This window comes from Adiantum capillus-veneris, chromosome 3, assembly GCF_014529385.1.
Source record: "Adiantum capillus-veneris isolate H3 chromosome 3, ASM1452938v2, whole genome shotgun sequence".
Taxonomy (NCBI): domain Eukaryota; kingdom Viridiplantae; phylum Streptophyta; class Polypodiopsida; order Polypodiales; family Pteridaceae; genus Adiantum; species Adiantum capillus-veneris.
In genome coordinates, this window is record NC_140933.1 from 45,611,542 (window position 1) to 45,626,487 (window position 14,946).

General features: G+C 44.7%; 1 protein-coding gene across 1 annotated transcript in view; it reads right to left on the reverse strand.

Annotated features, from left to right (window-relative positions):
- The window catches only part of LOC147460844 (zinc finger (CCCH-type) family protein), a 100,507-nt gene that overhangs the window by 72,326 nt on the left and 13,235 nt on the right, over positions 1-14,946 (reverse strand). The window contains exon 5 of the mRNA XM_086508533.1: positions 4,728-4,860. Coding sequence (XP_086364659.1) covers positions 4,728-4,860 — 133 coding nt within the window. The remainder of the gene's footprint in view (positions 1-4,727; positions 4,861-14,946) is intronic.

Below are 14,946 nucleotides of genomic sequence, written 5' to 3' on the forward strand. Positions count from 1 at the left end.
AGTTCAATTAGCCTAGCTTAGGAAGTGTTCTGTCACTTTTGTGAGTCTGTTCCCAGACCATGCATATCCACGCACTTAGAGTAGATGCATATCCTCTGGTTGGACACAGCATGATCATCAGCATTACCATCAAATTTCATCAGGAGCATTTTACAGTGCAGAAAACCTATTTTACCTATTTTAGCCATTTTTCACTTATTATTATTAAGTGACTTTTGTTGGGAAACTGGGTAGGGCAATTTTGACAAGCATGTATATAAGAAAACCTAGTGCTGGCACTTTCTGGCAAAAGAGACAGCAGACTACAGTGAAGTGCAACTTCTCGACAAGACCAGCCTAAAGACCTAGCGTTTTTCAAGCTACCAAGACAGCCAACGTTTTCCCAAGTGCAGATCAGCCCCAACGTTTTGCATTTGCAGATCCACCTGGCGACAGCAGGACCCAACACGAGCCTAGCGTTTTTGCTGCAGACCTCAGATTCAGCCCTAGCGTTTTTGCACCAGATTTTAATCCTAGCGTTTTTGCAATTTTCCGGCGTCTTCACCTTCTCTATGTCAGCGTTTTCAGTTTTCAGCATGTAGACTCCGCATTGCAGCCCCCAAACCTCGCAGATCTCACCTTCCGGCAGCAGATCCTCGCCGCACGATCAGATCAGCCAGTGTTTGCAGATTCAGCCCGGAAAACACAGATTTACAGCATCTGCGTTTTCAGCGCGTCGTCACCGACATAGAGTCAGAATTCAGCAGATAAAGATTTGCAGATTTCAGCCATTAGCATTTTCAGATTTTAGCCCGTCTCGTCGTCGTCCTCATCGTCATCGACATCGTCGGCAAGTCCATTGCATTGTAGAAATTTGTGCAATCAATAGTAGACCGCTCCCGCCATAGAAAGTGGGGCCTTCGGAGGAGGGTGTCGTATTCTTCTCTCTCTATCTCTCAATCTCAGTACCTTCGTTCACAGTGTTTATCCACTTTGTTTGTGATCACTTGCACTCTCTCACTAGAAAACGGAAGGCTCTCCCTTCCGTAAGTAAAAGGAACCTTGAGCACAATTCAGAGCACTCATCTTGAGCAAAGTTCAACATTCACATCCGCTGCACCTTACACCCAACCAACCCTCTCAAGGGCCCCCCATCCTGTTATAATATTTGCTCTTAATTGCATAAACCAAATGTCCAACTGAAAATACACCGCAGCAACTCTTCGATCGAAGCACCTCCTTGTTGATTTTGATTAAGCCAATCCGACTCAATGTGGGTAGGTGATGGCCACCAAAAGGGGATGGCTGATTTGCACACCCAGTGTAAGCAAGACCTGAATGCTAGCTGCAAAGAAACACAAGTATGGCAACCATGTTATGGCTGAAATTTTCTCGTTTTCCCAGTAGGGATGATGGGGAAGAGATGGGGAGAACAATAGCATGAATGCCCACAAGAAGGATTCCCGAGAGCAATCATGGCGTGAAACGCGACAAGTCACGATTCTGATGTGGCGGGCCATACGGAGCTATTGACATGGCAGCGCGGACGTGGGATCTTTCCGGCTTAAGTGACTCAAGTGTTCGACTTTTTTGATCTAAAGAGCTTGCTCAAAATGAGACTTGGCTTCTCCATGAATGAACTAAGAAGTCCATTTGGACATTGATATCAAAACGGGTTTTCAACACGCAAATAAGAGAACCGACCAGCTCCCGATACTTCATAGCATCAACTACATCTGAGGGGTCATACAAGGACAACTTCTGGTTAGGATCCATCAGAATAGAGATCGACTTGCAATCAGTGTACTAAAAGCTTCCAACAACTCTTGGACATGGCATTGTTGAGAGAGACATCCATCTGAAACACGGGCCATCAATGATAGGTTGCTAGAGGAAAAATTGTTTGGATAGTCACCATTGGTGCAGTGAAAGCAAAGGTCTCCTCATAGTCCACTCCTAGTTGCTGAGAAATGCCCTTGGCTACTAAGCAAGCCTTGTGCTTGTCCAACGACCCATCTGATTTTTTTTTGTGAACCCACTTGACACCAATGACCTTCTGCTCAACCTCAAAACCAACTTCGATTTGTCATTCCTCTCGATGGAAACAAGCTCTCTCTACATGGTCTCCTTCCACTTCGATTGTGAAAGTGCCTCCTCAACTTTAAGACGTTCTCTGTACTTTGAAACTGAGGACATCAAGGGATAATTCACATGTGATAGAGCTCCATCTATCTATCTCAGGTTTATGCAATGGTCAAGACCACCTCATAGTACCCACAGCACGCCAATCCTCGTCGAAAGTTTGTAATCATATCTCACAAAGTATCCGACAGTCAGCTCGGTAACTTGACAAGTTTGCCCCCACTCTCTGCAGCTCTTGCTACCTCCTCCTCATTTGAATTGTGACAAGAATCATCATCCACTGCATCATCTGGAGACCATGCATCACTTTCTGGAGTCTGAGGGACAGAAGCTGGAGACGAGAATTCATCACTCGTACAAGAGGAATCATCATCTGGATCACCAAGATGAGGCAAATCCAAGAATAATGTGGAAGACTTAGGAGCAGAAGCCTCCTTCGAAGAATATGCTCGACGAAGACCACATCATGGCTCACCACGATCTCCTTCCTGTCAAGAGCATAGAGTCAATAGCCCTTAAAAAAGAATATTGTAGACAGCACAAAGCATTGGGTTTTGACTCCAAAGTCCAACTTCCCCTGTTCCTTCTTCATAACATAGACATACTACGTAAGCATCGCTTCCAAAGACCCAAAAATAGGAGAAATCAAGCTTTCTACCGAAGCCTGCCTCGAATCGATTCTGTCAAGAGAGCGAAATCATAGGAGCAACCATAGTAGCAACTGCCTCAACCCACAAGGTCTTCGGCAGATCTCGATGCTGGAGCACCGTCATTGCCATCCTCCCCGCAGTCCTATTCTTCTCTCCACTACTCCCTTCTTTGAGGGCGATCAAGTATTTGCAAGCTCTTGCTTGATGCCATCATCCGCACAAAATATGTTGTTTCAGTAAACATCAAAAATCTCAGCATGCCAGTAATTATTCCAAGGTATGGAAAATTTTCAAGCATCTTTTCTTAAGAAAAATATGGCTAGATACATAGACATGTCGGTTTCTTGTCTGAGAATTCCAACACCTGAAGGGGTACTAAAACACTCTCAGATGAAGTGTGAGCAAAAATTGACATTGAGAAAATCCGTATACCTATCGCAATAGATAGAAACCTTGCTTTAGAGTCCTGCAAAAAACGATACATATGCTACCCCATGCATATGGGATAAGGAGAAAGATAAAGCACCGTTTGTTGAGTATCAACTCAGAGTTGAGCGCAAAGAATAATTTTAGTTAGCCAAAAGAAGACTTTACCTGGAAAATATTCACATTTGTACAGCCTCAACTCAGAATCCCAATTCATCCGAGAACGATGCCTATATCCTTTACTGGTATAGCAGTTCATCCGAGAATGGTGTCTATATCCCTATCATATGCAGTTTGAGGCGGAACCAACCCCCAGATTTCATGGGGATCGGTAAAAACAGAAATTAAATAACTCTAAACTGTTCATGCCAAAGCATCCTTATATGAGCAGTAACAACTGGTAAACGGAGAATTTTTTTGTCAAAGCACCTGGGAAGACGATGAAGATGCACCAATGTCCCATGCAACTCCATTGTGAAAGACACTCCACGTCAACAGTGCACACAGAACAGGAAGTGAAAACTCGAGAAGGTGCAGTGGCCAAAAATGAAACTATAGTTGGCTGCTGATAACATTGAGAAACTTGTAGGGTGTGGCCTCGTATGGAGTTGAGTACAGTTGCGAATTTTACCGTAGACGCTGGTAGTAATCCTATCATGAATCCTTTTGGAAGAAAATCTATGTGGCACATTCAGATGAATCAATACTAGAGATGCACATCCATCAGTTTGAGGCAAGAAGGAGCTATATTGTTGGTAAACAATCTCTATAGAGATGTGAAAAGGACACCACTGATTGACCTTTGCTACTGCTCTCTAGGTTGAGGCTCCAATTTGGCGAAAGAAAAAAGCTCTTCTGCTGGGCAACATTAACATTTCCTGTTTTTAGTTGCACACAATCATAATATTTGTCTCGCATAAAAAGTGTGCATCTGTCCAATGGTTTAGCCTCAAAGACTCCCTAGACAATAATCTGTAAAGGTAGGCTAAGGCCTTCTAAAAGCATGCCAAAAAACACCTTCTCTTAAGTTCAAACTAAGATTAGATTATAAAAGCAACTCTGCCTCTGGACCCCTTACAATTCCTCACTTCACTCCGCTAGCGATTCTTATCACTTGGTGAGGTGTCACCTTTCCATCAAACAAATTCTGCTAACAGATTATAGACAATGTGCCATGGCCTTTAAACAAATGTAGGTCAATATATGAACAACATAGCCTACGTGCCTGATGACTTCAGTAAAATGTCGTCTAGAATCCAAGGCATCGCTTATATGGCATTCTAAAACATTGCAAAATGCACCCCATTAGCTCTCCATGTGAGCAGCTGGATATCTCCAACCCCGAGTAAAAAACAAGCGAGCATGTATGAATTTTAGCACCATATGATCTTGAAACACAGCTCTAGTGTTCAGTGACTAAATAATTTATGAAGCCCTGTTTAAAAGTACGGTTCAGGATGTACACTGAATACAGGCATGAATCTTCTATATATAGCTTCATTTTAAATAGATATGTGCGACCATACGTACCTAAAATTACCAAGTAGAAATCCAACTATTCGCTTGCCATCCACTGAATGTCCAATTGTAAATTCACACTTATTCCGATATCCATCAACCAAAGGAGATGCCACAACACCATCAAATTCACAGCATAAACCACCTGCAAGACCATCGAAAAGGCATACACGCAATCTCTTTTTTACGCTGAAATAGTGAACTTCATATCTATATATATATATATATATATACATGCAAATTGCACATTGCTGTGCCGCAAGTGTTATTGAACTTTCATGAGCAAGGTGGTTATGTGTCTCTTTCTATGTGTGTGTGTGTGCATGAGGATGTGTGTGCACGTGAGCCTTGACTGACACGTCCTCTCTTACTTAGACTCAATTGACTGAGTTGCTTTCTACTCCCACTTTGCTACGCCGTAATGATGAGAGGAAACTGGCCAAGTAGCAAACTAACGCTCGCCAACAGGCTTTTTACTGACAAAGGCTGTGCTTCGAAACAGTTCTTCCAGCACTTGCATCATTCTCGGCAGTCTTAAGCTATCAAGAGAATTAAACTTCCATCTGAGGAGTGGACCTCTTCCTTACCGAAGTTGGCATAGGCTCTACACTCTCATTATGGCAAGCTCTTTGAGGCATAGTTACTCGGAACCGGAAATCGGAACGGGAAACGGGGAACGGCAACATGCATGAAATGCCATTCCCTGTTTCGGATATTCACGTTTGAAACACGGAACGGGGATTCAGAATGGGAAATTGATGAGAACGGGGAACGGGGACCTGAAAATGGCCATTCCCTGTTACTATGCTTTGAGGCTCCTTTACCTCCGACACCAAAAGCTCCTCAAGCGCGTCAATTGTTCCTATCGCATGTTACTCCTATTCTTTCATTGCAGCAGGCTCAAGACTTGGAAGCCGTTTTCACTGAGTCTATATGCCGGCTTGCTTGACTTGGGTCGTTGGAAAGCTCCCGGTTGGGATGGTCTTACTGTGGAGTTTTTCTTGTCATTTTTGGGATGACCTAAAGGTGCCATTGTTGATCATAATGAACACCGCTTAGGAATAGCAGGCATTGCCCTCCTCTTGGAAAGAAGGCTTGCTCAAGTTGATACACAAGCATGCATTGTGTGAAGAGTTCTCTCATTGGCGACCAATTACACTCATGTCTGTGGTCTATAAATTGATGGCTAAAATGCTTGTTAATCGTCTCAAGGGCTTTCTATATGATGGGCTCCATCAATCTCAATATGGCTTCATTCCTTGCCATCAAATTTCTGATAACCTGGCAAATGTCATAATTGGCATTTGGCATAGAATATGCGAAATACACTCGGTAGGATGTATTGGTCATGTAGGTTGACATTGAAAAGACCTTTGATATTGTTCTTTGGGACTATATTTCAGACACCATGAGTCAATTGGGATTTGGGCCTAAGCTTTCTCGTGTGGTGTTTTTCTTATATGCACATAGTACTTCAATAGGTTTGCTGGATGGCTCTCTCCCAGACTCTTGGCCTCTTGGACGGTCTGTCAAGCAAGGATGTCCTCTTAATGCTTTGCTTTTTGCCATCTCCACTCACCCCTCCTTATGTATTTGGATTTTTTGACTTCCACTGGTAGATTACATGGCCGGGCATTACCATCTGGGCGACACTTTGTTGGTCAGGCCTATGCGGATGTGTCACGTGCGCACTTCACTTGCGCCACGTGGACACGCTTCTGCCATAGTCTAGCATGAGTCTTAGCTTAAGATTAAGTCTCGCACCTTTGTGCGCCTCTAGCAGGACGTGCATGTCCAAGCCAGTCACACTTGCACACCCTCTCTTGCACAAGAACAATCATTTCATCATGCAGGAATTTTCTCGCGCGAACCACCTCTTATAAGTCATTTTATTAATAGTGACTTTTGGAATTCTTTTTGTAAGTTTGTTGGAAAAGTAGGTAGCGCAAATTGCTAAAGATCTATAAAAGAAACCCATTGGGCAGTCAGTAGAAGCAGAAGAAGCAGGGACACAAGGAGGCAGGCACCCAGCAGTCAGGCAGCGCCTCAGCAGAAGCCCTAGCGTTTTCTCAAGAAGAAAAAGACCCAGATCAGCCTGGCGTTTGTAGCAGACAGCCCAACGTTTTCAGTTTTCAGCCTTGACGCCGTTGTTGACACCATCGTCGTTGTCGCGATCGTCATCGTCATCGCAGTCCCTATCTTGATGACGACACCATCGCTATCGTCATCCCAGATCCCTATCTTGACGACGACACCTTCGTCATCGTCATCGCAGTCCCGGACTTGACGACGACACCATCGTCGTCGTCGTCGTCGTCGTCGTCATCGTCACAGTCACCGTCGTCGTCGTCGTCGTCGTCATCGTCATCGTCATCGTCATCGTCACAGTCACCGTCACCGTCGTCGTCATCGTCGTCGACATAGACGAGCAGTACCTGTCGTCGACATCATCATTGTCGACATAGACCCCGTCGTCGACATCACCGTCTTCGACACAAAACCGTCATCGAGATAGAACCGTCCTCGACTTCACCGTCTTCGGCACAGTACCATCGTTGATTTCATCATCATTGACAAAGACCCTTAGTCTCTCGTCGTCGACTTCATCGTCTTCGACATAGACCTCGTCATCGACCTCCCCGTCTTCGACATAGAACCTCAATACCTCAGTACCCCTTCAGTACCCAGTACCCAGCATCAGTAGCATCAGTACCCATTAGCATCAGCATCTCAGCATTTCGTCATTGTATCAGCATTGTGTAAGAATAAAGAAAGTACTTGCTCTAGCAACAGAGCAAGGGGGCCCTTGAGGGTTGGGACCCGACATCCTTGTGTCATCTCTTTTCTCTCTCTCGTCATCTCTCTTTCTTTCAATTCAGTTCAATTCTTTCAAGTGAAGTAAAGCGTCCCTTGTGTTTGTTTGCTGAGTACTAGATCAGAGCAAAATCCTTATTCTCTTCCGTTACACATCACAGGATGACTCTTTATTTATGCCTCGCAATCACTCTGATGATGCGGAAAAAATTATGCATGCTCTTCACTTGTTTGTATTGGCGGCAGGCTCCAAAGTTAATTTTTGTAAATCTAAGCTACTTTGAGTATGATTGTCATGTGACACATCCCAACCCTATGTGTCCGTGCCACGTGGACAAGCTACACCACAGCAGGGTTCGGTCAGTCCAGTCAGTTTAGATTAACAGTGATCTGGCACTTTTGTGAGTCTATTCGTAGACCGTGCATGCCCAGTCACTTAGCATAAATGCATATCCTCCGGTTGCACACAGCATGATCATCGAAATTCCCATCAGAATCCATTAACATCAGTTAGGGGAATTTTTCAGTGCATTTAGCCTATTTTCCTATTTATTGGTATTTTCACTTATTATTTTTAAGTGACTTTCCAACAAAAGTAGGTAGGGCAATTTTGCTAAGTTAATATATAAGCAAACCCAAGTTAGCACTTTCTGGCAGAAGAGGCAGCAGAAGCTTCCCACTCAACCGGCAACTTCTCAGCAGTACCCCCCCCTATGACCCCCATCGCCATACCTCCCATCTCTTGGCGTTTTTTTCATAGAGCATCCTCGCCCTGAAGTTCTTTCCCCCTTCTGGCGACAGTCCCAGCAACAGATCGGCCTAAAGGGCCAGCGTTTTGGGATTTCAGCATCAGCATGCCATGGCGTTTTTGTCCCAGCCTGCAGAAATTTACTAACGCTAGGATTTCTCAGCATACAGCGTTTTTGAGTGCTTGCTGCCCAGCGTTTTTCAGCAGATATACATCAGCGTATACAGCGTTTTCAGCAAGTGCAAACCTCTCTAAAAACGTAGCCAAAGAAGCCTTTCAGTTCAGCGTTTTTCCCTTCAGTAGGAACCCCGATCAAGACAGTCATATTCAGCCATTAAAATAGCAAGAAAAACAGTCATTTTCAGCCTCGAAACAGCCACCGAATTCAGCCCATAGAAGATCATAGTTTCAGCCACGAAGTCGCCGTCGTCGTCATCAGCATAGTCCCATTGCATCAATCCATTGCATACGCATTGTACACCTTTGTGCAATCAAAGTAGACCACTCTCGCTGACGAGAGTGGGGCCTTCGGAGGAGGGTTTTACAACCCCTCGGTGTCATATCTCTTCTCTCTCCTTCTCTCAGTCTCATTCATTTGCACGCACTAGATCCACTTACTTTGTTCGTGATCACCACACTCTCTATAAGACAAAAAGCTCTCTCTTTCCCTAAGAACTAAAAGGAACCTTGAGCAGTAAAGATCACTAATCTTGAGAAAATACAACATTCATTCCGCTGCACCTTACATTGGTATCAGAGCTTTGGAAGTGTTTTGCATTACTCAAGGAAAGAACCACAAGAACCACAAGAACTTTTTTGCTTGTTGCGGTCGCACGAACCCAAGTTTACTTGGGCGTGTCGATTCCTAATCGTGTTTTGTTGAAGAGTGACAGGAATCCCAAGAAAGAAGGGCTTGTCCAGCCTCCCCTTGTGTCTCTTTTCACTCATTGAGAGCGGACCGTGCACTTAGCGACAGGCCAATCGACGTGAGGTGGGAAAAAGCAACCTTGGTGTGAGCGCAAGGCCGCCAAGGGGTGCGCCCACAGAAAGAAGTAGAACTTGGGTGAAGAGAAGATCCTTCTCCAACGCGATTTGCAAGCGAAAGAAAACCTCAAGAACCCCAAGAACCCAAGACCCTCAAGACTCAAGAACCTCAAGATCCTCAAGAACCCAAGATTCTCACAAATCAAGGACCTCAAGAACCTCAAGACCCTCAAGAACCCAAGTTCCTCGTGAACTTAAGAACCCAAGACCCGCAAGGACGCAAGTTCCTCGTGAACTTACGAACCCACAAGAACCCACGATTGCAGAATGGTCATCACTCGAAGCGGAATGGATACTTCGCTTGGAGGTGATGAGCATGAGAGAGGCGAAGAAGAATTTTCCCCACCATGAGGTTTTTCCGACCCTCCCCCTTCACCATCTACGACAAGGATTGCGCTAACTCCTAGGGAGGAGTTGGACCAAGAAAGAGAAGCAAAAAGAAAAGCATACGAAGAAGACATGGCAGCCATAGAGCGCCAATACCAAGAAAGAATGGCAGCCATAGCGCGTGAGAGCGAGCAAGCACGCTTGGAAGCCAAAGCAAGAGAAGCAGAATTTGATCGAGAGAACAAAGAAATGCAAGCCAAGTTTGATCGCGAGAACAAAGCAATAAGGCAAGAGATGTTGCGACTCTTTTCTCGAATGCAAGCACAGATGCAACAAGATCGGGAAAAGGAGACTCTCTCAGTCTCTTCTTCTCCCAAGCATGACACACAAGATTTGCATGATTGTTTTAAGCATTATGATGATTTGATTGACAATGACTTGCATGATGATTTGGATGACAAGGATAAGCATGATGATTTGAATGATAATGATTTGCATGATGATTTGGATGACAAAGACAAGCATGATGACTTGCACGAAGATGATGTGATTGTTCACAAGCATGATGAGTTAGTAGATGCTTTTCCTAGCGAAGCTAACCCCATTGTAGATTCGGTCAATCACGAAGAACCGATCTTGACTTTCGAGTCGAGGTCCAAAGAACCCCCACAAGACGATTCGATCATTCAAGAAGAAGCGATCTTGGCTCTCGAGCCTTGGTCAAAAGCACCCTCACAGGAAGTATTATGTGTTCGCATGATTGATACGCACGCATTGTTCGAGTGTTTCATTCGTGATCGTTTCCTGTATTTTAGTCAGCGTCCTTATGTGATCCCTTTTACTAGGCATGACATATTGTATGTTGAGCACGTTTCTCTCATTGATGAGCACGAATGTATGCGGATTGTTCATGAAAAGTTGAAAAGTTTGTATGTCAGAAAGTCGCATTCCATGTCTCTTCCTTGGCATGACACAGTTTCCGAACAAGCACATGATTGTATGAGCACCAAGCATGGGCATTTCCTTTGTGATTTGCCACAGTTGATTGATTTCCATCAAACAGAAAAGATTCGATCGCATTGTTTGCATGTGTTTGATGAACGGGTTGTCACTCCGTTTCTATGTTCATCTACACTGCATACACAGTCTTTAGAGAAGACAAGATTTTTTTCCTTCACTTCACATGGAATGGGTATGTTCATGGTTTTGTGTTGGAGATGGTTCCATGAATTTTCAGCCATGGAGATTGTTGAAGACGAAAGAAGCATGACTCTAGACAAAGTTGAAGCATCCAAGGAGCCACAAAAGACTTTGTGTCGCTTTAGGCGCGGCCCAAAGAAGCAAGCGTGGCAGACCTTTATGAAGTTCAAGTACCACACGACCCACACATCAGAGTGGGCCGGCGAAGACTCCCTTCCAGGATTCCGGATGCTGTTGGCGATCTCCCTCGACGCCATACAGTTCGGTACCGGTACCTCACTTTGAAAAGGAGGGGATGTCACGTGGCACATCCCAACCCTATGTGTCCGTGGACAAGCTACACCACAGCAGGGTTCAGTCAGTCCAGTCAATTTAGATTAACAGTGATCTGGCACTTTTGTGAGTCTATTCGTAGACCGTGCATGCCCAGTCACTTAGCATAAATGCATATCCTCCGGTTGCACACAGCATGATCATCGAAATTCCCATCAGAATCCATTAGCATCAGTTAGGGGAGTTTTCAGTGCATTTAGCCTATTTTCCTATTTATTGGTATTTTCACTTATTATTTTTAAGTGACTTTCCAACAAAAGTAGGTAGGGCAATTTTGCTAAGTTAATATATAAGCAAACCCAAGTTAGCACTTTCTGGCAGAAGAGGCAGCAGGAGCTTCCCGCTCAACCGGCAACTTCTCAGCAGTAACCCCCCCTATGACCCCCATCGCCATACCTCCCATCTCTTGGCGTTTTTTTCATAGAGCATCTTCGCCCTGAAGTTCTTTCCCCCTTCTGGCGACAGTACCAGCAACAAATCGGCCTAAAGGGCCAGGGTTTTGGGATTTCAGCATCAGCATGCCATGGCGTTTTTGTCCCAGCCTGCAGAAATTTACTAACGCTAGGATTTCTCAGCATACAGCGTTTTTGAGTGCTTGCTGCCCAGCGTTTTTCAGCAGATATACATCAGCGTATACAGCGTTTTCAGCAGGTGCAAACCTCTCTAAAAACGCAGCCAAAGAAGCCTTTCAGTTCATCGTTTTTCCCTTCAGTAGGAACCCCGATCAAGACAGTCATTTTCAGTCATTAAAATAGCAAGAAAAACAGTCATTTTCAGCCTCGAAACAGCCACCGAATTCAGCCCATAGAAGATCATAGTTTCAGCCACAAAGTCGCCGTCGTCATCGCCCTCGTCGTCATCGGCATAGTCCCATTGCATCAGTCCATTGCATACGCATTGTACACCTTTGTGCAATCAAAGTAAACCACTCTCGCCGACGAGAGTGGGGCCTTCGAAGGAGGGTTTTACAACCCCTCGGTGTCGTATCTCTTCTCTCTCCTTCTCTCAGTCTCATTCATTTGCACGCACTAGATCCACTCACTTTGTTCGTGATCACCACTCTCTCTATAAGACGGAAAGCTCTCTCTTTCCCTAAGAACTAAAAGGAACCTTGAGCAGTAAAGATCACTAATCTTGAGAAAATACAACATTCATTCCGCTGCACCTAACAATGATTGGCATAAGTTGTTGCGGCCGAGGGAGATTGTTCCTCCACACGTCATAGTTCGTCATTTGGGTTATCCCCTTGCTTGGAATGTGTCAGCGGCACAAAAAACGGATTGAGTTCTCCAACATCTGCACTCCAAGTTAAATTATTGGAAATTGTCCACTTGGCCACTGCATGTGCAACTCAAGATTGTTCAGTCATTCTTATGGCTTATGTGCAGTTCTACTTACCTCTGTTATCTTGGTCTAGCTCATGCTTGCATTCTCTTATGTCTAGTATTTTGGAGCATTTTTGGCAAACCTCATCTCACAGAAAGGGTCTCCGGCTATTATCTATGGACAAGTTGTGTATATCATCAAATCAGGATCGCTCCTGGAGATGTATAGACCGCGCGAGCGTTGACTCAAAAGCCACACATATCGGCTATTTTGGCGATACATCATAAGAACTTCGAGGATGAGATTGATCAGTACGCAACAGATCTAGATTTTGTAGACATCTTTAACTAGTCACAGAGTAGGGAGACAGTTGCAAACTATGCTCTAAGGAAGGTTATTTAATGTGGAAGACAATGTTGTGTCACAAAGTGATGACGTGGCATGACCACCGGGTAAGTGTTGACATGGCAAAAACAGTACGGACGCTGACGTGGCAGCATTACAGACTCTCCTGATTTTGCGATGACTACGATTTCCGAGATTTGCACTGACAGTGCTGAAGTGGCAGCTTGTACAGAATTCCACTTTTTGCGCTCATTGATTTTATTGGCAAATTTTGAGCCATTTGGTTTTGGAGATTATTGCTTTTGAGTTTGAAGCTTTCGGGGCTCTGCTTTTGACATCCCTTGTGAAAATTTAGAACAGCCCTTGGAGCCTCACTCTGCAGGCGATCTAGATGCAGAGTCTGAGAGCAAAGGTCCCTCGGGAGTTCTACTTTGCAATGATTAATGAAAAACAAATACCGAAAGGAGTGCCAGACTTTGGGGCCAATACCTCTAGGCACGGAACTCCACCGGGCCATGTCGACTCTCTCTCTCTCTCTCTCTCTCTCTCTCTCTCTCTCTCTCTCTCTCTCTCTCTCTCTCTCTCTCTCTCTCTCTCTCTCTCTCTCTCTCTCTCTCTCTCAAAGTTCAGTGATTATGAAGTTTCTGTTCGTGTGTTGCTATTGATTTCTCGCTTGGAGTGCCCAAGCCGGTTACACATGGTCTTGACAGAGTGCCATAATCCACCTTATGCTGGGCATAGAGGCATCAAAAGCACCTTTAAAGATGTAGAAAAATATTTCTATTTGTGTGAAGTGCAGCGGAATTAAAATGGTGACAAGATCTAGACTTTACACTTCCAAAAAATCTTTACTTCTTTCCTTGCTTGGATGTGTGCTACTTAGCACAAATAATGGTTCCTTTTATTTATTTGTACAAAGAGAGAATTAGAGAGAGGTAGAAATGTGTAGAGAGAGAGAGAGAGAGGAGAATGACACCCGATGGGTCCCAACCAACCCTCTCAAGGACCCTCACACCATTGCCGATGTGGTATTTGCTTTTGATTCTGTAAATGGAATGTACACTCATGCAATACTTCAATGCAGACTCTACTGACTCGAATGGGGAAGGTCGCCACGGTAACTTTTCAAAATGAAGCACCTCCGGGCTGATTTGATGCACCTTGGATCCATCTCGATGAGGGGTTTTCTGATGGCCACCAAGAGGTAGATCTGGGGCTCATACACGCTCCCAATGTGAGAGGAATGATAGGCTGGAAACTGGCTGCACGCAGATCTGGCTGCAGAAACGAAGCGGATCTGTCACGTGAAGCAGGGCTGAAAACGCAGATGATGATGGGTCTGATGATGGACAGCAATAAGAGCACTCGATGACAACAGGGGGATTACCTTTACGATGAGGACTCGAAGTCTTCGGCCCTTTCACCCCTCCTTTTAAAAGTTGCGTAAGCGGAGCAGCAACTTTAGAGTAATCCTTGATAAATTTGCGAAAGAATCCTGTGAAGCCTAAAAAGGACTTTACTTGGCGCAAATTCTTCAAAATGGACCAATTTCGCACTTTATCCAACTTTTCAGGGTCAACGCGAATACCATCGCGAGTAATGATGTAACCCAAGAACAAAAGCTCATTCCTAAAGAATTCACACTTGGAAGCCTTAACATAAAGCTTCTCAGTTCTCAGTTCTTCGAGAACAGCGCGTATATGCGCTAAGTGTTCAGACAAACTTCGGCTGTAGATCGCGATGTCATCGAGAAATACAACAACGAAATTGCCTAAAATGGTCTCAGCAGATCATTCATCGTCTGTTGAAACGTAGCTGGAGCATTGGTCAAACCAAAAGGCATGGACCATAATGCGTATGGAAACCTGTCTTAGGAATATCTTCCAGTTTGATCTGTATCTAGTGATAGCCTGATCGCAGGTCTATCTTCGTAAAGTACAACGCTCCGTGGAGCCGATCTATCAGATCGTCCATGCGAAGGAGCGGATACTTGTTCTTGACAGTGAGCTTGTTCAACCCCTTGTAATCGACGCAGAAGCGCATAGTGTTATCCTTCTTTCGAGAAAGTAATACTGGCGCTCCCCACGGAGATTT